The sequence below is a fragment of the Crotalus tigris genome, unplaced genomic scaffold, assembly GCF_016545835.1.
Source record: "Crotalus tigris isolate CLP2741 ecotype Arizona unplaced genomic scaffold, ASM1654583v1 scf7180000017601.7605149639:7615979, whole genome shotgun sequence".
Taxonomy (NCBI): domain Eukaryota; kingdom Metazoa; phylum Chordata; class Lepidosauria; order Squamata; family Viperidae; genus Crotalus; species Crotalus tigris.
In genome coordinates, this window is record NW_024096505.1 from 2,858,680 (window position 1) to 2,882,868 (window position 24,189).

Genomic DNA, 24,189 nt, shown 5'->3' on the forward strand with positions numbered 1-24,189 from the left:
CATGCCGCAGACCAGTACTGGTCCACGGACCGGGGGTTGGGGACCCCTGCTTTAAAGAAGACCTTCAGTTGCTTCATTTGTAGCAATCAGAATGAGAAATAATTTCTGGTAACTATGTTATCTGGGTGTTAAAAAAAACTGCCTCTGAGGAGGAATGTGTCCTTTTTAAAGCATTTGTATGCTATAAGGAAACTTTTAGGCCTTGGTGATTGCCTTCTTTTAAATGAGAGAAAGTCAAAGATAATTCAGCATTGCAATTTGTGTTGCTCAACACGTAGAACAGTGTTTCCCAAACTTGACAATTTTAAGGCTGTGGAATTCTGGGAGTTGAAGTCCACATGCCTTAAAATTGTCAAGTTTGGGAAACACTGACGTAGAAGATCACATTCAAAAGAAAATTATATGAAAAATAATGTCAATTATTTAAAATGCCTTCCAGAATTTCATTTAGAATAAAATCTGAAAAGCAGACGATGATAGCTGTGATGCGGGATGATGTTTCGAAAAGTGGGAGGAAGCAGAAATGAGTCAAACTGACAATATTCAAATGGCATTTGAGAATCAGCAGAGCCTGTCCAATTTTAGTTTTGTTTTCTCCAGAGCTTCATTGTACTCCAAACAGAGCAATACTTATAAGGGAAGAGGGTTGTTAAGCTCCTCATTATTATACCATTACTTTTTCATGCACTTGAGCACCCATAGCTTGTTTGTAACGACGCACAGAAGTACAAGATCTATAAATTAGGGCCCCTGAACACTTGTTCAGGGGTGAGGTAGTCAAATGTGGATCCATTTGTGTATACATAGATATACCATGGAAATCTTCAGTGCTGCATTATGCTTAGAGTTATGTGAAGCTATGTTATGTTTGCCAAGATTATGCTTTCAACTTTGATGGAAGCTGAAGGGAAGATCATGTCCATAAAGGCACTACAAGTGATCCCAAATTGAAGTTACTTAATTGTGGCCAGCTTAAAGCAGAATGGAATAATTTATAACACTAATAAATATAGTGATCAATCTATTCTTTATTAACTTTTCATTGTAAATAAATTCAGGTTTTTTTAATTTTAATAAAATAAAGCCATTTATTTTATGGCAGCATGGCAGAATAAAGGTATTCCAAATTGCTGTTAACAATGCTATTCAAGCATTTTATTTTTCACTGAAAATCTTTTCAAGTTTGTTTGTTTGTGCTGTGATATCCAGATGAGAGCCCTGACTTTCACTTTGCTGGCTTGAAAATCAGTTTGCTACACTTCAGAAATCATTCCAATAGGAAGCACTATGTTCTGACATGTTGTCATACACAGGCTTCAGTAGCACTAGCATGTATAAAGGTTATGTCACCAAATATTAGCATTTTAAAATAGCAATTAGAGAAAATCATTTGAAAGAGGTGATCTACTCTATAACTAAGTGGGTGTGTTGAATTCCTTAAATGTGCCTAAAACAGCCCTGTGCTTGTGATCTTCAAATGAGTTGTGACTCTAGTTTTCAACAGTATTTAATATTCTGCCTTTTCTTCAAGAGCTCAAGTTAAGATACAGTACATAGCATTACCTTCTTCTAATTTCCCCTACCATTCCCTTGAGGTAAGTTGTGAAGGACTCAAGTTATCTAGTGAGATGTTGTGCCTGATCATTGACTGGGACCTATATCTCTCCACTCCTAATCCAACATTTTAATCAATATCCCACTTTGTCTCTCATGTTCCATAAATGTAATCCTAACATATCCGGAGGGCACAAGGCCAGTGATGTTTTACAATGAAAAGATAACATATTTGATATAGTAAAATGTAAGTAACTATTGAGACATCCTGTCCAACATTGTATTCCTTTTTTCTGTTGCACATTTGTATCCAACCTAGTAATGTGTATTATTTTTATTTTTAGTTCCTGCTATGATAACCTCCTATCCAAATACCACCTTGGCAACACAGGGTCAAAAGAAAGAGATGAGTTGCACAGCTCATGGGGAAAAACCCATCATAGTCCGCTGGGAGAAAGAAGATAGAATAATTAATCCTGAAATGTCCCGCTATTTTGTTTCTACAAAAGAAGTGGGTGATGAAGTTATCTCTACTTTACAGGTGATAAGATCAAGTTGATATTTGCATTTGCAATATGGGCAGCAATTTTGTCCAAGAATAAAAACAGGCTAGAACCTATAGAGAGATTTGATTTTCTGCTGTGCTGTTCAGCCACAGAGCATCACTATGACTTGCATAAAACAGGTTATATTCATTTATATCTCCTGACAATACCCCACACTATCCTTTAGTTTGGATTAGTTCCTGTTTTCATTAAAGACAGTAATATTTCAGAAGACTTTCTAGATCTGATGCTGTCCACATAGATTGGACTACAACTATCCCCAATCAAGATGGAATCAAATACTTTATTTTCCTAGAAAATTCAGAATTATGCCATCTGTTCTTTCAGGCTTGTCTTACATATGTTCTTCATAAGGACACATGATTACCAGAATAAATGAAGAAGATTCTCCTCCACAGAGATTCCTACTCCCATTTTCCTTCTCTTACATTGCCAACAAGCAGAAATTCCAATTCTGTCTTCATCTCTCCTTAGATTAGAATTCACCATAAATATATATTAACATTTTGAACTCAAAATTACAACACTAAAAATTCCAACATTGAATCCAAAAGTGGACTTTGAATCCAAAACAGTCATGGAACACTCTCCTGAGTTGGAACAGCATTGCAATACTTTCAGTCAGTTAATAACCCTGACAGAATAGACATTTCAAGCTCCAAATGGTTTCAGCTTGAATCATTTTGCACAACTCTATAGTTCATCAGATCTGCAGAAAAAATAGTCTCATAACTTTCCTCTTTCCTACCTCAGGATAGCACAATTAGACTACACTAGGAAGCAAAAGGTGCAGAGCCAATTCAAGTGCTACACAGTATGTGTCACATGATTTATCAAGCCTATGAAATCAACTTTCAATTTCATGATTTGGCTTTGTATTAGTGGGGATATGCATTGGATGTGGATAAAACCTGTATTAAATTAAGATGAATCCTAAGTAGTTATCTGAAACAGCCCAATTCAGAATCTGAGCCCTACTGAAGCTTTGTTAGTGATTTGTGATGCCACAAAAGCCCCTTGTGTGTAAAAATGTGTCAGTTTCTCCTTATGTACACCTTTCTTCCATACTAAAGATTTATTAAGTGATTCAATCCCAAAGGACCCTAGACAATGTCTAAGACACATAAGAAACTGCAGAATTTGTTTAAAATACATAAGAAACTGCAGAATGAGGAGGAGAAGGAAGGAGGAGTAGGGATACTGTTAATGATTGGAGGAAGAATTGTGATACACTTGAAAGATTAAGATAGTTCAGTGCTCTTTGTTTTCTTTGAGGAGATAAGTTCAAAATGTTTTGGTGGACACTCTGGAATTAGAATTGTAAAGCACTGGTTCTGGCTTGAAAAATAGTAGATGTTAAAGTCCTTCTCTACCCTACATATTCCTCATTTTAAAACCATCCAGGCCCTAATGTATTTTTGTGACTTTGTTATTAGGTGATAACATACACAAAAAAGTGGGAAAAACTTTGGATTCCTACCTCCCTAGCACCTGCAGCTAGTTTCAGAGCTCTTTGAAACTTCTTGCCTTAGCAAATAAATGACAAAAAGGAGAAATAAGTCTTCCACTCATGTCCCCCACAAAAAATAAATCTAATCCTTTACAAGAAAGACTACTATAATTCTTCTGACATATTGTTTATTTCTTAAGAAGAAATGCATGCTAAAATACAACAGATGTATGTTCATTTTGAAACCCCCCCCCAATCCAAATGTAAATGCTTCTTATTCAGGCAAGAAACTGGACTTAATCAAATTTTGTGCATGAATTAAAACTGTGCATGAATTAAATTGTGCATGAATTAAGTCTTATTCATCATCCAGAAATAATATCTGCAGAATACACACAAACCTCTGAGAGTAACAAAACCCATTCTGGATTTAAAGAAATACTTCAGAGCTTCTCAAGTGGATACAACTGCTTTTTTATATATAATTTTATATTTGCTCTAATATTCACCTAATGCTCTAATGATCTGTTGACAAATTGTAAATTTAAAATAGAAACTCACTGGAAAAGACTTGCTAGACAAAAATCAGAATGAACTTATCCTTTCATGTTGTATTATTACTGTAAAACAGAACTGGCTTTTCTAACAAGAAAAAAAGAAGAAATAATTATTTGGAATCATATTGACATGATGTTGTTCTACTTACCATGACAGCTAAAAAATACAGGTTCTGCAAGTTACTTGAATAGAATCTGGGAATTGTATCTCAGTCATTTTGGACTGTATGAAGGAAAAACAGGTTATATGTAAAATATAACCTATATAAAATATGTACATAAAATAATTTCTATTTCAGTAGCTGTTATAGTTTGCTGTAATTAAACTTAATTTCTTGGATATGGGACTTTGCATTGCAGGAAAACTGATGTAGCTGCAATGTGGTTTACTGACCATATACCGGTAAACTTTCTGAACATTATCAAATATTGCAGTGGAGAATAGGCTAAATTTCAATGTTTCTTATTGAAAGTATTTTCTTCTTTTCAATCTATAATATAGATTTTGCCAACAGTGCGAGAAGATTCTGGTTTCTTCTCCTGCCATGCGATTAATTCATATGGAGAGGATCGTGGAATAATTCAGCTCACTGTGCAAGGTAGGAAGAGGACAACATAAGGAAAAAAACACAGCTATTGTAGTACAGTAAGTGTATGTCATGCTCAGAAATCTGTTGGGGGGATTAGTCATAATTAAATATATTTATTGGAAATTGTAAGAGGTTCAGATTCCACTTACCACTGGAACTATTAAACCTGAACTGTACAGCTACCCATGAAATACATTGCTTATGGATGGAATTGGCTTAAATCTGCAAATCTGATATAATAAGAAAGATAAGGGGATTTAAACATAACATTAACATAAAACAAACTAAAAGTCCTTACTTACACTGGGGCTCCACCAAGCTGGTATCACATTTAAAGGAGCTCATCATCCCTATGTGATTTTATGAATGAAACATTTTTTTATTAGGGTATTATTCGTTCATGTAGGAACACATTCATGAATTAAGTGCTCTATGAATGTGATTCTAAGTAAGTGTTTTACAGCAGTTTCCCTACAGCTGGTCTCATAGTCTGATATCATATACTACTATTTATAATTAAACCACAAACTAGATTACTATTCAATAATAACACTGTTAACATAATGAGATTCAGGCTATACGATAAAGAATAAACTCAGCTGAAGTCAGTAGGACTTGCTTCTTTCTAATATTCATAGAAGTGTGCTGGTGATCTTAATTAGGTAATTTTAGGCTTGCTGGTGATCTTAATTAGATAATTTTAGGCTTGCAGTAACCTAAATAAAAACTGTCTGATTTCAATTATGAAGAAAAAATAGTGCAAATTTTTTAAAGACAGTATGCTTTAAATAAAATACATCAAAAACATCTGGCAAGTGCAGTGCATTTTTATATTCTGAATCCAAATAGTCAGCATGTACCTAAATCAGATTTCCCTAACTATATTTCTCACTAAGGAAAGGAATCATCATCAGACAGGAATTGGTAGGTTCTAGAATAGCTGAGGTGATATCTTATTAAATGCCATATTCAAACAAAAATCAAGGACACTGCCTATATATCATGCTTGCTCTCAATTCTATATCTTCAATCTTTTCTATAGAAGATCCCATATCGACTTAGGATACACAGTAAGCTGGGATTCTAGTTCCCATTTACAATAAATATCATTGTTGTTTTTTTAAATAATATTTTATTGGTTTTCCAGTTTTACATTTGAGTATTTGGAAGGCTACGTGGAGATTGGGTTAATCAATAGTTCAATAACAAAACTTTTAGTACATATCTCAGGTTACATCATCAAATGTTTCTTCTGTTTCCCTTAACATTTGCTATGTCATATTTAAGCTAGTAAATTTCTAATTGTATCAAACTCAGTAAAAACATCATTATCACATTTATCATACATTTTTTGCTTATTCATATCTTAATAGATCTTCATAAACAATCCATATCCTGTTATTAAGCTTTACCTAATTTTTAGTTTTTAATTACAGTACTCCAATTTATCCTTTAATATTCATAGTATTTGAATTTCAGGTAACCCAAATTTCCTTTGTCTCACTTCATAAAAATTTTAATGAAATTCACACTTACTTAGATATATTCTTATTCTATTTCATAAATGTTTTCTATTTCTCACCCTAGTACATCATCCCCTTTAATAATAGAGTATCCTTTGTTAGCTCAAGTCCATGATCTATATTATCTGGGCTAATCAATAGTTCAAAGCTATTTCCTAATAGTTAGTTTTCATTTCCCTTATAAATTTAAGTCCTCGGTATTAAACAGATTAATCCCTTATTTTTTACTTTTTTCCAATTATTTTAAATCTAATAATCAAATTTCCCCTTGTCTCAAAATCTCCCTTTAGCCCACTGGTTGGCAATTTAGGATCCTCTCTAGTAAAACAGAAGAACCCAGTTTTTCAACAACCTAATTCCAGCTTTCTACTTTTGCCAACCAGGCTTCCATACCCATGCTTTTAAATCATTGAATAGATCTCCCTTCATTCTTGTGTATGTTACTTGAATTGAAGGAGACCATCTAGTTGCCAATTTTCTGGAAGAACTGGCCCATTTATAATCATTAAGTTGTCGCCCTGGTGAACCAGATCCCCATGTTTGTTCTGGTGTAGTTGTCTTCAATTCAATCTGGTCTTCTTCTTTCTCGGATTTCTTCTGGTTTGTATAGAAAGTCATTTCCGTTTTTAAAATTGTTGTTTCATTGTCTGGATTTTCGGTGAACTGTACTTGTTGATCTTTAAAGCCCTCTGCCTTGGTATTCACTTCTTCCACTTCTGTTGTTTTTTCGGTTGTTAGTTCTTTAGTTGCAGTCGAGGTTTTGCTTTGTACATCTGGGCTGGCACCTTGGTCTTTCAAATTCGATCTCATTGTCTCATTGGCTGTTAGAATAGTTTCAAGTATAGATTTTAGCATAGCCAAGATTTTTTGCTGGCCCTCCTCCATTTCTGGTGTAGTTGTAGATGGTCTTTCTAGTGAAGGCTGTTTATTAGACAAGAGTCAGTAAATGTTCACCTCCACAGCTCCTAGAAACCAATTTCACTGCCCAGCTGCTCTCTCAGCTTTAATTCTGTCATAGATAATACCAAGGTTAGGTCTGGGCTGTGAGCAAGTCTCTTTGTCAGAAATAATAAACTGCTGTACCAAGCTTTGCCACAAGATGTCCCTGATAGCATTTAAAGTCTTTTTCAGATCCAGGGCTGAGTTCTTATCCAATTTAAATTGTTTTTTGCAAATAGAATACAATAACAGGTTCCAGTAAGAGTAGGAACTTTTTGGATCCCAAATTCCAAAAAGATATAAATCCAATTATATTAAGTTTTTTTTTTCAATGCTTTATTTCCCCTGGGTAGTCAGATGCCGTCATTTTAGAGGGTGGGAGGAAAAAGTTCCCTTCCCTCTCTCCTCACAGGGGGAAGAAATTTCAAGAAGCTTTTTACAGGAAAGTACTTGGGGTACAGAGAAGGTAAGATCTCACCCAATTCCTCCGCATTGCTTTCAAAGTGCTTGTTGGTGAATTTGGCCTCAGCTGTCAGCAGCTTAGTGATGGACCATGTTGATGGCTGATCTTTCCCCCGTCAGTTTGAAGAGCTGCCCCGGATCAAACGGGAGGGCTGCTACCCTTCCGCGATCACTCGGGGGTCCTCTTCTTGCTCGTCGCCCCTACAGGGTGACTTCCGACCCTCTTCAGGGTCCCCTGGCAGGAGAAAGCCAGACGGTGGAGGGAGCGATCGCCCCACATGTCCACCAACCTCGCAATCATAAACCGGAAGCCTATATAAATATCATTGTTATCCCTGAAATAAAAGCTTAGGGTTTTTTTCAGTTTAAACATGTCAGATAAAACAACTATGCATTATGGAGGAACTGCTGGTTCTTTTTTATATCCTAATACAGAGTATTCATTGTTATATACTTCAATAGATATCTGTATATTTATAAATTAAATACACATAAAATGCAGACACATATACCCATAATTACAATATTTGCTTATGCATCATATAATGTAGAAACATGGTCCCAAATCCCAGGCCAAAGACTGGTATCTGTCCGTGGCCTGTTAGGAACCAGGCTGCACAGATGGTGGGTGAGCAAGTGAAGTTTCATCTGCACATGGGCTGGATCTAGATTGCAGCATGAAACCACCAAACATGCATCCTGCTCCATGGAAGACAATTTTCTTCCAAAACCGGTTTCTAGTGCCAAAAAGGTTGGGGACCACTGATGTAGATAATTTTAGTAAACAATTTTATTCTTATTACTTATTTGCAAGACTTCTATACTGCTTAATTTTGATATAATATGACTAGCTAACACATTTTTAGATCACTTTGTACAAACATGTTTAAAGAAACATCCTCCTTTTCTCCCTCCCCCCACTTTTCCCCAGCCTCCATACACTCCAAACACAAACTGAGAGGGCTATCCCAAGTCTATTGATCTTCTGAAGAGTGCAAGATGGTAGCACCTTTATATTCATATACCACAGCCAGATGGGTCATAGTTGAGTCTTTTTTCCAGTACTGATGTCATAAGAGTATCTCTGCCATCTGGGAATGGCATGATAGCTTAAGAGGACATGATAGATACCTATCTATCCCCTTAAGCTATCTTCTACCATCTTGCTTCTACCTGCCAGAATTTAACACTTAAATGACTGTCTCTCTTTCCCAGTTGATTGTGTTGCACTAACACACATATAATAAGACATGTAGAGGTAGAGAGATTCAGTTTTAATAGTACTGCCATCTTAATTTACTTAAATTTACAATACAGAAAATTGAATTTTGTAGGCAACAGCAGATCTGGGGAGGGAGTTGGCAGAAGATTTAGTATAACAACTTTATACATATTAGATTTCTAAATAAAATAATGAAAAAAGTATATTTCTGAATTTATGGAAAGGGACACATGAATATAAAATTCAGCAAGTGAAGAAAATGGTAAAGTAGTTTAGTGTTGATGTAGCATTTGTTTTCATGTCATTGTAATTGCTGTAGCTGATTCACAAAATATTCTTTCTCTTAATTAAAGCAGAGTTTGTCTGTTTGTCCAGAACCCCCAGATCCTCCAGAAATAGAAATTCGAGAAGTGAGAGCACGTAGCATTGCCCTAAGATGGACCATGGGATTTGATGGAAATAGCCCAATCACAGGCTATGATATAGAATGCAAAAACAAGTCTGGTAAGATATTCTGTGAATTCTGTTTTACAGCTTTGCAATATTTCCTGGTTTACTGTTAGAATGGATGGATGGATGGATGATGATTTGATGATGATGATCTTGCTTTTGCTCCATGAGCTTGATCAGGGACTTTAATGAAATGTGCCAAATATGGAATAATTTGTAGTTTTTTTTCTCAACTACGAGGAGTCTATTTTTATCTTAGCTGATGAACTCTGTAAAATTAAGAATAAATATCTGAGTTTACTTATTTTGCTCTGCCCTCCCCATAGATTTAACCTTTTATGCAGAAAAAAAAATAGATTTAACCTTTTATGCAGAAAAAAAAGATCTCTGAGCAGAAAGCATTATTAGAGAATAGCAATAGCAATAGCACTTTGACTTATATACCACTTCACAATGCTTTACAGCCCCCTTTAAGTGGTTTACAGAGTTACCATATTGCTCCCAAAAATCTGGGTCCTCATTTTACTGATCTCGAAAGGATGGAAGTCTGAGTCAACCTTGAGCCAGTGAAACTCGAACTGTTGGCAGTCAGCAGTCAGCAGAATTAGCCTGCAATACTGCATTCTAACCACTGCGCCATCCTGGGTCTTAAACATAGAAAGGCAGTTTATTCCCTGTCAGACACTTATTTCCTAGTGACCTCCTCAAGAGTCAGCAAAGCCAAAATAAAATATCATTTGCCCTAACATCATCCATGATAAAAGTGAGCTTGGTGGCACTGCCTTATCCTGCTTTCTCTATGCTGCTGTGGTGCTGGATTCATGCCAGTGACTCTTCTTCAGGAAGGTTGTCATATTTGCATTTGGGAAACACAAGGCATATTTTTATTCCCAAGAGCACTGAAGGAACCTAATAGTTTCTGCAGAAGACAGAATGATTGAAAGGTTGACAAAAATGGAAAATATCAACTTAACCTTTAAAATATTTTGGCCAATTTTCTTCAAACTATTGAAAACTAAAACTTTTGGAAGATGTTTCCTTTCATTCCTCCTTAATTTTAATTTTCTCTAAAGATGGTCAGAATGATATTGATGATGATGATGTTTTTAGTTTTACAAACCTTGGTTCTCTGAGCCTATATCTTGTATGTCAGTGGTGCCATTTTAGCTACATAAGCAATCAGCTAATTGTGTTTAATAGGAAATGTCTGCAAGCTGGACTGTTTGATGGGGAAGAACAAGTTGAGAACAAGATTTGGGAATTGGAGGAATTCCATCTTTAGTTCAGACTTGTTGCACAGTCTGAGGGTTCTCCTGGACTCACAGGTCCTACCTAAAAAGCAGCTGATAGCTGTGGCAATGTGCTGTGTGCACTAGTTGCACTCATCCTTAGTGTAATGGAATGTGTGGATGACCTTGGGGGAGGAGGTAGAGATATTGCCCATGAAACAATCAGACAAGTGAGGGAGGAGCCCCACTGACTTAAACAATCAAAGAAAGAAACTTAGGAAGGGACTCACCCTAATTGATCAAGGAGTTAAAAGTGGTGATGGGATGTTTGTATCTTCAAGCCTGCAAAATACTATTAATGAAGCCTTAAAGTAAAGTAGGATTAGATTATCAAGTCATGTTTCCTGTCTGGTTTGCCTGGGAGGAACAACACCTGGATTGGGGGACCCTTCTCATGGTCATGCATACCTTGGTAAGCTCCTGATAAGAATGTTGCAATGCACTCTTCCTGGTCTGCCTTTGAAAACCTTCTGAAAGCTTCAGTTAATTTAGAATACAGCAGTGCATATAATTATGGGATGTATCTAACTATGCCCATATAACAACAAATTCCATGAGCTGCACTGGTTTCCAGTAGGCTTGTACAAGTCAAGGTTCTAGTTATCATCTTTAAAGCCCTACATGGCATAGGACCAGGTTACTTGAATGACTTCCTGCTTCCAAGAATATCCGCCTGTTTGTCACACTTCCACAGAGAGAGCCTGCTTCTTTAAAATCTTGTTCTTTAAAATCTTGTTATCTTAGACTTAGGGGCTCTAGAAGGCGTGCCTTTTCTGTGGTTGCTCCTGTTTTCTGGAACAAGCTGCCTCCCAATATATGGCAAGCTATTTATCTTTAGGAAAGCCATTAAGACCCAGTTCAGAGAAGCCAATTTTGCTTGTTCTACTACATTGTTGATTTGGCTTTTTATATTTGTATTTCATATTTCTATATTGTATATGCCTAATGTTATATGGTACTTTTGGGGGGGGTATTTGTTTTTATGCTGTAAAAAACAGTCTGGAAAAGAATGTCTGGCTCAAAGTTACCCAGCCAAATTTCATGCCTAAGAGAGGCCTTGAACTCAAGTCTCCTAGTTTCTATGCCAGCGCCTTAACCACTACAACACCAACTTTTATGCTTGCTTCCCTCATTCCAAATGGAATCTATCTCTCATTAGAATATTTGTGAAGTTCTAGATAAATAGCTTTGATCATGTGTCCTTTGAAATATCCAACTAGAATCCCCAGGCATGAATTCATTCCTTAACTTTATACATCCCTAGCTATGTAAGATGGGTACGATGTACATCATTCATTTAACAAAAGGCATGGAAAAGAATGCTGCCAAATATATTTTGAGGAAGGATTAAGGAAATGATCTGAGAAACAAATTAGTTTCCTATAGTTAATACAAAGAATCAGCAAAGAATTTAGCATATGAATGCCTTAAGATATAAAATACTGTTTAAATATATATATATATTTATATATATATAATAATGCCTATTCATAAGCTTGGGTCTTCAGAACCAAATGAAGCATAACTCACTTTTCTTTTCAGTTCTTTCCAGCTTCTCTTAAAGATCACGTGTTGGTGATCTGAAGATTGCTGCTGGTGTTTTGTTTTGTTTTTAATAGAAAAATGCCATTTCTTTAGTTTCATGTTTCATATTTTCTCTTAGCTATTTTTCCTTATTATATATCATTGGAGTTCTCCAAAATTGGTTTTGGGTTGCAAATATTTCATTGTTTTATTAGGCAACACAATTGATGCACAAGCTGGGTTTCCTGGAATGATATATTCTTCTGTTTTGCCTGCTTTATGTGTGCTTGGATGGAACGGTTCTATGGAGCGGATGTTATTTTGCAAATGATTGCTGTCTTTCTTCTCAGTGGTAAATTACTTATTTAGTTGTTAACTATTCTAATCTCTATGTCAGGGGTGTCAAACTGCCGGTCCATGGGCCGGATGCATCATGTGGAAGCTGCCCACCCCATTGTCGGCAATGGCAAAACCGGCCTGATATGTTGCACGACGTCACGTGACGTCGTGAGTTTGACATGTCTGCTCTATGTGGTGGTTGCTTTCTATGTGATTAATGGTGTTGACAGCTGTGTGGAGGAATGGCTTATTGGGAGGGCACTGTCCTTTGCTGTGACTACTGAAGTGGTTGGGTTTTGGTTAGGAAGTTAATAAGAAAATGGTTGTAATTTATCTAGGTGTTGTTTGATTGCTGGGTGATAGAGGAGAGTGTTGTATTTTGAACTGAGATACATCCATCAGGTCCTTAATTGTATGTTTTATAAGTGCAGAAGAAAATTAAATCTATATTCTGTTGATTTGCTGCTTAGTCAAAGTATCATGCACCTTTTGTTTGGTGTTGGGTTGTATTGTTGTAATTGAGAAACTGGTTTGTGTGAATTACTTTATGCTGGACGTGTTTGAAGCATGCCATTTTATTTTCAACTAATGAAGTTTAGAAGGGACAGTTTGTTCTTTTATTTTGGGGGATTTGATTCCATTTACCTGTGTTTTCTATTACTACTACTACTACTATTACTATTACTACTATTACAAAAGTGTTGTCCACATAGTAGATCCACATTTTACACTGAATTATCTAGAGGACTATAGTTTCTTGTTCATCACATATTGCTTCCACCACAATCCCATTAAGTTCTCTTAGAGCTGAACATAATTTTGTCTGCCAAACTGAGACCTAGGTCTTCGGGTTTATCTGTTCCATTAGGTTAGTTACATTGTATCAGATTGCTGCATTTCATTGAGTATTTTGGGGGTGATTCAAATTTGAAAAGTACTTATATCAAAGCGCTTTTATTTACTCTGATAAAACATGGAGGGCAAATTTTTAACAGAATAACAGAGTTGGAAGGGTCTTCTAGTCCAAACCCTGCTCAGCAGGAGACCCTGAACCATTTCAGACAAATGGCTGTCCAATCTCTTCTTAAAATTCTCCAGTGATATTTTTATAGGAACAGGAAAACAAATTTAACATAACTTTTAATGTAACTGGACAATCCATGACCCCTGGGTCATCTTTTCAAAGACATTTCTTTATGGTTCCTCAATGTCTTCAACAATGGCAGAATTTACAGTGTATTCCCTTCATTGGAAAAGTTGAGATACATTCAGAGGTGTATCTGCCTTGAAAATAGCCCATGGTGAACTACATAGCACAGTCAAACATCAGCACAGGATATGTTTTGTAACATTTTGTATTATGTCATAAATTGTTTTATGATGATTGTAATGTTATAAAATGCTTATCAATTTTGTCAGATTTCAGTTCCATGGGAGTCATGGCTCCTGGATTCAGACCCATTCTGTAAGTTAGTCCATCTGAAGCACTTTGACCAAAAAATATTATCCTGCAATACATCATTTTGCCGAGCCAAAAACAAGAGTTTCAATAATGTACAGAAGACTGTAGATAATGAAATGCCTTACCAGATTAGCACAATGTGTATTATCTCTAACTATTAGTTGTGGTCTGCTGTTAATTGTATGTAGACAATAACTAGATTCTAAAGATACCTACTGAAGAGCTGCCCATTCACTCTGGTGTAGATGACATAGACTAAATCTATTAATTCTTCTTTATCACTGCAGTAGTTAAGGGCAAACACTATAGAAAATTCTACAGAATCTTCACATGCAGAGGCTCATGAAAACAAGAGAGAACTTGATAGAAGATATTAATTAGGACAAGCTGCCAAACAAGTTATGTGTGAATATTACTATTCAGACGCTCCTGCTTTCATTTCTGTACAGCTACTGATTCCTCAAGCAACTATTCACAACCGTTTGGTGTTCAGTCTTCACATCTGCTGGATTCTGTTCATTTCATGCTTACACTGGAGCAGAGAAGGAGATTTGTACAAACTTGAGAAAATAACGATATAATCTTGGGGTTTCATTCTAGTGCTGCTATGAAGTTGATCAGTCACCTTCCCTTCTTAGACACTTTTTTCCCCTTTCCTGCTCAATTAGAGTCAGCACAAGAATTTGATGCCATCGACATCCAATTTTCTAGATTTCATATGCCCTTCTAATCAAACGATCAAGTATTTTGGAACTTTGAATTCTAAAAAAGAATGATGGTTCATAGAAAGTGGTTTACCATTTTTTTAGACACTGTTTTTTGTTACTGTTTATCCTCAGTATTGACTAGATAGAGGAGTAGTTGAGACTCCAGTCTGTTCTGACTGACAAGTAGACCCCTCCACTAACCCATTTTTTTTAGTTACTAAGGACAACTGTTGCAATCGCTATCCCAACCAACTAGAAAGTTGGAAGTCATCAAGTTGTGAACGGCTGGTGTATTGCATGAACTTGTCTATTTGTTCAAAATAATTTACACCAAAGAGAACTGTAGTGCATAAAAATAGAGTCCCCGACAAACATTTGTTATAAGCTTTTCCTTTAATACCTTTCCTGTTTATTTTCTCTTAGCACTTTGAGGGAATATATATGTTAAAGAGCATATGTGCGTAAATACTGATCTGATCAAAGTTTTATCTAACTACTGTAAGAGTAAATATAGCGAAATTTTTACCAGTGTTTTATTTTGTCCTTGAAATGGTTGACTAGCTACATAGTTCAATATTTTAAACAAAGGAAGTCATGAATGGAAGAAAAATTACTATATTTCTCACAATTTCTTTAAATAGACTCCTGGGATTCTGTCCAAAGAACCAAAGATGTTTCCCCACAGTTGAATCAAGCCACGATCATTGATCTACATGCTTCTTCCACCTACAACATCCGCATGTATGCAAAAAATCGGATTGGCAAAAGTGAAGCCAGCAATGAACTTACTATCACCACAGATGAAGCAGGTACTTTTTACATAGTTATTAAAAGTTAGTGCTACATTTATTACTGGATGAACAAAGTTTGGATGTTTATAACATGCCAAATATGTCAAGGAATTCTATACATGATGCATTATGGCAACAATTACAAGTTCACAACATGCAATTTATGAAGCATTTAAAAAAAATCAGAACTATGTATGTCATCACTATTGTAATGTAATACATAGCAATTTAAAGAAATGTTTTGGATTACAGCAATCTAACAGCAAATATATTCTCTCAGATAAACTTACACAACAAAGATGAAATACTTAGTCCAAACAAAATAGATAGATAAATAATAGAAAGAAAATATTGGTGGTAGTGAGAAAAAGGAAAAATAGGAGAGGTTGAAAGAGCTAAAGAATGCTGCACAGCAGAACATAGCAATTAACAGAGGTAATAACAACATGTCAGCCCAACAAGTTGAGATTTAGGGAATAATATGGATAAAAGAGGATAGATAAGAAAAAAAAGGCAAGAAGTATAAAAAAGAGCAAACAAGGTTTTTAGAAGTCTTATCAAGATGGTTATCCATATAAAATTAATTAATGTTAATTAGAAAAATCTATCACATTTCCAAATTGCCATTGAATCACTCTGAATCAGATGAAATATTTAATTTCATTTGGGGCCTTCTAATGATTCCGTTTGACATTTTGATTCTAAAAGATGATTTTGTAGAATCCATTTCAAATTGCACCACCCCCTTTGAGCTTTCCCATGGCCCCAGCAAATGTTGCTTTTTTTTTCTTTTTAAGAAAAGTGTGGGGTCAGCTGACATTTGTTTTTAAAATGTATGTCATTTCCCATTGTTTTAAGATACAGTGATCTTAGAATAAAAAGGTATTATGAAGCATTATTGTTGTATTTGAATAGGGTAAGATTCAAGCCAACCTCTATTGCATATAAAAAAGTCAAGTAGACGAGAAGTGGAATTTCATTCAGTAACACCGCAAACTGCCTTAGACTGAGCTATTGTAGATCATTGATCTCTCTCTAGTGTTGAGATCAAAATTAACATCAAGAATTTGGACCTGGAAATGAACTGCAGCCATTTTTATTAATTTTTCTCTCGTACCCTCTGAGTGTGTATTAATTCCAGCTTACTCTTTCTTACCCAATACTTCTAGTTTCTAAGAGTTCATGTTCCCCCAACTGTGGTACAGATATGCCCCATTGTTTATGACACGTCCTCATGACATTGCTTTCATATCACCATGAACCTGCCCCAGAGACAACATAAAAATGCTTTTTGCTGATTAAAATTAATGTTATTCTTCTTCCTCTAACAAAACCTTTGCAATCTAACATTCTTCATCAGTGATGTGGTTGATGACATAGTCAGAGATTTGGCTTTGCCTAGTTCCTTCTGGGCACTTTAGGCTGCTGTGACATGTCCTTTAATGGCTGGGCTGCTGTTTATGGCCATCTTAATTTGAGATGCAGGAGAATCCATACATCTGGTTTTGCAGAGGCAGCAGCCTGCATGATGCTGATTGACACTTTGGAAAGCACCAGTCAAGCATTGCCCAGCATCCTTATCTAAACGTACTTAGCACTATTTTGAAAAAGCACTAGATGTATGTTTACAAAACAGGATTCTTCTGTCTCTTGACAGGGATAATATAAACTGGGAAAGTGAGCTGAGATATGCCAAGTTTGTTTTTTTAGCTCTATCATCAATTAGGGCATTGTACGTTTTCTAGTTCTTCTGATATAGAGGATTTTCCTGTCTGCACTTTTTACTGATTACTTGGAGCATGGCACCATTATACCTACTCCTATGTCATTTCATCTAGTGCAGCTGTCAGCCATGGCCACATACTGTCATTTCCTTGCAACACTAATTGAGGACAGAACTCATTCATTACCAGTCCCTCTTTTGTACTTCATCACGTCCCCACACTCCGTAGTCTGTGATTTATCAGTTGTGCTATTTTAAGATGTATTTTTACCAGCAACATTTTGTGTTAATTCATCACAGCAGCCAGATGGAAACTTGAGGGTCTGGCTCTTACCCAAGAGGGAATTAGCCATCTGAAACAAGGCTTCTGGACAACAATCTGCCAGTGCAATAAGGGAGAAAAAATAAGGATGCTTTGCCTCACTGATTGTCATGGAGTTGGCCCAAAGTTGGACACATATTAGTCAGTTGTTCTCCACCTGCACTCGTGATATCAATTCTGTCACCTGATTTCTGGACTCCTCCAAAATCAAGGGGCCCCCCAAATATGAACCGAGAGAGAAAGAGGCTGCTCAGGACTCATTTCACCGAAAACCTGACCACAGTTCCCATTTATTAATTATTTATTTAGAACATATACAGTATATATATATGGCCAACTCAGACAATGGGACTCTGGGTGACAAACCATATCAGTAGCCAATCAGACTCTTGTCACAGTCACCCAATGAATGGTCAGTGGAATTCCTATATCTGCCAGAAACCAATTAGATCCATAAGGTACCTGGGGCAGTCCATCTGACACAATATGTGGCTATTAATCACAACCAGACCATGTGATCTGACCATGGAAACAGAAGAATGGTAATATTCTTTCTATCCAAATCACTTAGCAATTTGCTGCAAGGGGAAGATTGGATCTAACTCATGAGCACTTATATGTCTCAGAGTTGAGATCACCTGGAACAAGTCAATGATTGCAGTGGAGACAGAACGTGCTGAAGAAGACAACCACAACTATTGCTCCAGGAGTGATAAAGGCTTCTGTAGAAACAAAAGATCTGTGAGAAAAACTCAATGAAAAAGTGGACAAAAATATGCTTCCACTGCTTTATTCTCCTGCTAATCCACCAAGGAATACATCACATACTCTTTATGACTTGTATATATTTAAAAATAAGATGCAAGGTATCTTTCAAGGAAGATACAACTTTCTGATAATACAGGATTGGATACATATTGTTACTTTTAGTATCACTTCATAATACAAGAATTACCTTAGTTTTAAATGAATAGAATAGAATAGAATAGAATAGAATAGAATAGAATAGAATAGAATAGAATAGAATAGAATAGAATAGAATAGAGGATGCTAACATGAGTATGGGACATATGTGTTTCCCATTGCTTACGGAACATTCTGTAGACTTTTTGTGTGCTTAATTAACTAGTCATGCTTCCTGTTTTTTATTTAACTGAAAATTAATATTCCAGAAGAATCTAATCATCTTAATTCAGAGATTAACTTTCCCACTAATAAAGTACAACCTGAAGTTGAAGCTTTCCATGCTGAATTAAAGGTCAGTTGTATGGAATCATAATCAAACATGTTGATATATTCAGAGTAAAGACAGGGATGGGGGAGGGAGGGAATCTAAGCTTTCAGCTGAGTCACAATATTTGTTGCCTTAGTATCAGCTGGGAATATATGCAGAACACATGGAAGCATCACCATTTATCCTTGTTTATTCTAGTTCACCACACTTACTGCAAGCATGTTAAATGGGTATAGATTCTCAAGCATCTGAAAGAAGCCTGAGGCATAGAACATAATGAAGACTTTGCAAAAGCAACATCATGAAATATGAAACAAAAAATAAAAAGGGGAGCGTGGTGGAGGGGCACTGCTGGCAAAGATGCACTTCTGTATCATATACCATTGTGACTTCAGGCTACTGGCATATTTTATTTAAAGGTAGCACATAAAAGAAATTCTTCCAGCAAGAAGAGAATTATGGAATCTACACCATCCTTCCGTTAATTTTTTGCCAAACATGTTGAACTTTGGCATCTAACAGAATAAAACAAAAGTTTTGTTTTAATGTAAGAGACTTGCAGCAGAATTACATTCTGCATAAAAGGATATGTATAAACAGATTTTTTTAAAAAAAAAGTTAGCTTAGAATGTTCTTACTTTCATACCTGGAATGTTGTTTATGGTCTAAGAAATTTGAATTGTTTATTTTCCATTACATTTACAAAAAGTAAAAATTTTGCTTGAGTTTTGAGAGATGTACTTTTAAGTAAGTTTGAGGAAAAATATATCCTTGTCTTCCTATCATCAAAAAAGTATAAAAAGCTTCTGCAAAGGTTATTCCTGAGTAATGAAATAAAATTCCCTTCATAAATTATGTTATTTTAACCAAACCTGATTGATTTTCTATTTTGAACAATTCTGCTGCAAAGAATTTGCAAGAGTCCCTTATTTCCCAGAGTGGTTTTATTTGGGGGGGGGTTGGGGGGTAGAAGAGCATAAGAAACATTCAATGAGAGCCTGTTCTTTGAAGGTCACAAGAGACAGCCTGAAAGTAGACTTCCACCCTTCCTTCCCCAAAATGGCTTTTCTTGCCATATATAAGCAACAAAAAGAGACATAAATATTTTTGAACTTTGATTTCACCATAAATACATAGCAGTCACTGGAAAGCTTTCATGATGATGACTTTACAGGTTATCTATAATAAATTTCCTTATCATAGCTTGTGTCCTTAGAAGCCTATTTATGTCAGTTTCAGGGAAGTTTAACAATTTCCTTTAAATACTTCTGTAAATTATCTTGGAATCCAAGCCTTTGCATTTCCAAGTCAGCATCTCACCCCATGGGGATTGCCAGAAGTATGGATTTCAGTTCCTAGATTTTTCAGCAATTGGTCCATACATCTGGAGGGTATCAGGTTGACTTCTTAGCTGATTAATTAATTAATACTGAAATTATTAATTAATTTAATTAATACTGAAATCCTATAACCACTAGTTTGGAAACAGTTACACTGTAACCAGGGAGCACAATTTTCAGGTAAATATAGATCAATTTGGGCTATATAACTAGTTTTCTTTGAATTACTACATGGTTGGATCTCCTGAAAAGAAATCCATATAGGACTTTTAAACATTATAAAGAAATGCTTTTCAAATATTGTATATTAGATCTATAGGTACTGATGACAGGAGATTATCTTTTTATGTAGTTCTATTTGATGTTTAAATATTTTAGAATCATTCTTACAGAATGAAATCGGAGAACGGCAAGCTACCTGTAACTGGATAGACAAATGATAATGTTTCACAGTTAAATACAGTATTATTAAATCTTACCTCCCTTACTGTAGATTCTGTATGGTTACATATCACTAATAACTCTGGTATAACCAGAACAATTAAATTTCATGAAATAGTTTTTCCATGTCATCACAGGGTTATGCCTGTAGATCATTGATCTCTCTCTAGTATTGAGATCAAAATTAACATCAGAAATTTGGACCTGGAAATGAACTGCAGCCATTTTTATTAGTTTGTCTCTCTACCCTCTGAGTGCACATTAATTCCAGCTTACTCTTTCTTACCCAATACTTCTAGTTTCTAAGAGTTCATGTTTCCCCAACTGTGGCAGAGATATGCCCCATTGTTTATGACATGTCCTCATGACATTGCTTTCATATCACCCTCAACCTGCCATGGAGACAGCATAAAGATGCTTTTTGCTGTTTGAAACTAATGTTATTCCTCTTCTCCTAATGAAACTTTTGCTGTGGCTGTGATTTAACATTCTTCATCAGCGATGTGGTTGATGACATAATCAGAAATTTGACTTTGCCTAGTTCCTCCTGGGCATTTTAGGTTGCTGTGATATGTCCTTTAATGGCTAAGTGTAGATAAGGATAATAAAATACATTGAGAAAACCCTCAAAAAGATTCCATTTGTTTTTCAATATTCCTCATTACTTCCGGTGGATAGCGTCGATGATGGTGGCTACATTGTAGCCGTCCTCCTGGGACGGCGTGAGAACTGCGGAGCACAGCAGAGATCAGCTGTCCCGCGGCTCGAAATCCCCCTCCCGGGTGAAGGGAGGGGGTAGAGAATCACCCGAATAGAGGTAGAGCCTCTTAACCCCCCAGGAATTTTTTTCTGGGGGGTAGAAAGAGAGCCCCCTCGGAGTTCGGGTTGCCTCCGCCTCCCAGCTGTCTCTGTTCCTTCGGGAACAAAGCGAAACGCTGCTACCATCTCCGCACGCTTAAAAGGACTGGGTGAGTGATTTTTAAAAGCGGACAGAGCTGGATAAAGAATTGGACTTATTGATTTTTTTATTTACTTTTTAGTTTAGGCTGATTTTCTTTTCTTTTTCTTTCTTTTTTGCTTGTGTGGAGAGTGAAACTAAAATGGCGATTTGAAAGTGCTTTTTTTTTTCTTTTCTCGGAAGAAAGTGATTCAAATGGAATGTTATGGACTATTTAGTTTTTTCTATTTAAATTTTTTAAACCTTTTTTTTTTAGAAGGTGGTTTCGTGTTTTTGAAATAGCTTTTAAACTCTCCTTTGCTTTTTACTTTTTTTAGAGGATTTTTTATTGTATTTTCTTTAAGAAGGAAGAAGAGGAAATAAGATTTTTCCTTTTTTAAAAAAATGGCTTCAAAGAGGCAAGCAGCTTCTACAGTTCCTAAGGTGGCTTCTTCCCCTGCGATCTTACCGGTACAACAACCTAAAGCTACACCGGTACAACAACCTAAAGTTACACCACCATCTTCTCCTCCTCTGCCAATATTATCTGTACAAGACATGAAAGATATAATGGGAAATGCTGTATCTCAAATCAGAGAGGAAATGAAGGACCTTTTAGATCAGAACAAAACTGAAATCAGAGGGGAAATGAAGGAGCTTTTAGATCAGAATAAAACTCAAATCAGAGGAGAAATGAAGAATCTGTTAGAGCAGAATAACACTATTCTGAGGCAAGATATAGTTATGGCTCTATCAGGACTGGCTTCTGTGGTTGAGAAGCTTGATTCAAGGGTTGAAGAGGTTGCAGAAAAGGTTGATACCCTGGAAGATAAATTTGAAGGTATGGAAAAAAAGATGGAAATTTCACAAGATGACATTGTTATGTCTCAGTATAGGGAAATGGAATATGCTTTAAGAATCAGGGGTCTGAAAGAGGATATGCAACAAGATCTGGCAGAAATTGTGGTAAATGACTTTGCTGTTATTCTGAATAGGGAGAAAGATGGAATATTTAGAGAAGTGGAAAAAGTTTACAGAGTTAATTCCTGGGTCACAAAACAAAGAATCTACCAAGAGATGTGGTGATTTATTTTGCAAAGAGATCTCTGCATAATGAAATTATACAAGCTTTCTATAATAAGAGGTTCCAGATTGCTGCTCAAGATGTCATTATCTTAAAGGAGATCCCATCTAAAATTTTAAGAAAGAGAAAAGATTTTGCTTTTCTAGCTAATGAACTTAAAACAAGAATGATGCCATTTAGATGGGAGATTCCGACGGGTATTGTTGTGAGCCATGCGGGGACGCGTTATAGACTCAATACAGTTACTAAAGCAAAGGAGTTTTACAGTTCGGTCCTGGGAGCAGGCTCACCATCATTTATGATGAAGAAAGCTTTGGATGGTAAAGAGGTGGAACAAGGTGTGATGGTTGCTGGAAAGCCACAGGTGGAGTGGTCGCGACAAACAGAGATCAAAGAGCAAAGAATGACTCGTGCAGCACATAGACGCAAGGAAAAGGAACAACAGAAGAAAGAAGTTAAAGAATCTCTTCAAGAAATTGTTTCGTTGCCGGTGGGAGGAGCAAGACCCAAGAGTTCTGCAGCACATTCTTCTATGGCAGATCTTCAAGCAGTCTTCTCCAGGCTCTTGGTTAAGGGAGATGGTAAAGCTCCTGACCTGGAACCCAAAAGAGAAAGAAAATCTTTCATTACTTAAAGCAACATAATAATGATATTATTTGTTTGCAGGAAACACATCTTTTATCTAAAGACCAAAAACATTTAGCCAATGCTCGTTTGGGATCTCATTTTGTATCTTCTGCTCCTGGGAAAAAAGGGGGAGTAGTCATTTATGTTAAGCAAAACTTATCAGCCTGTTTGGTAGAATCTGATCTTCAAGGGAGATATGTTATGATTGAGGTTGGTTTATATGGGAAGAAAATACTTATAGTGGGGTTGTATGCACCAAACCAACAACAGGAACAATTTTACAGATTGTTACATCAGAAATTAACTTTGTTGGATTATAGATCTGTGATATTAATGGGTGATTGGAAAGGTGTGTTAGATATACAAAGAGACAAAAAAGGATCTTCTACTTTTTTTAAACAGGCTAAACTACCTAAAGCCTTTTTTGATTTGAAAGAGGACTGGGAGCTGAGAGACTACTGGCGGGAACGCAATCAGGAGGAGAGAGACTTTACTTTCTTTTCAGACAGACACCAATCTTTTTCAAGAATTGATTTTTTCTTGATTACAACTGATTTATATTTTAGGGTAAAGAATGTTAAGATTTTTCCTAGAACATTGACGGACCATAGTCCAGTTTGGATGGAGCTGGCTGATGAAAAAGAGGAGAGGAGATCGTGGAGGATCAATGAGAACTTATTTAGACAAGAAAAGAATGTTCAAAAATTAAAGGAGCATTTAAAGGATTATTTTGCTTTAAATATGCATAAGGGAACATCAATGTCAATGGTATGGGATGCAGGTAAAGCCTTCATGCGTGGGATCTTGATACAAATGAATAATACTCACAGACAAAAGCAGATTCAGAAACGTAAGGATTTGGAAGATGAGATTAAATTAAAAGAAAAAATTTTGATTTCAAATCCTACAGATGAAAAGGTTAAAGAATCTATAAAATTGCTTAAATCACAATTTAATATGTTGATGGCTGATCAAACTGCAACTAACTTACTGTATATGAGACAAAATACATTTTGTAATGCTAATAAACCAGGGAGATGGTTGGCTTACCAACTC

At 36.0% G+C, this 24,189-nt stretch overlaps 1 protein-coding gene across 3 annotated transcripts in view; it reads left to right on the forward strand.

Moving 5' to 3' along the window:
- DSCAM (DS cell adhesion molecule) overlaps nucleotides 1-24,189 on the forward strand; it is a 351,016-nt gene that overhangs the window by 228,573 nt on the left and 98,254 nt on the right. For all 3 annotated transcript variants that reach the window (XR_005559860.1, XM_039369292.1, XM_039369305.1), the window contains exons 12-15: nucleotides 1,899-2,095; nucleotides 4,630-4,726; nucleotides 9,239-9,367; nucleotides 15,276-15,443. Coding sequence is in view for 2 of the 3 variants with exons in the window: in XM_039369292.1 (XP_039225226.1) it covers nucleotides 1,899-2,095; nucleotides 4,630-4,726; nucleotides 9,239-9,367; nucleotides 15,276-15,443 (591 nt within the window). In the remaining variant the exon portion in view is untranslated. The remainder of the gene's footprint in view (nucleotides 1-1,898; nucleotides 2,096-4,629; nucleotides 4,727-9,238; nucleotides 9,368-15,275; nucleotides 15,444-24,189) is intronic.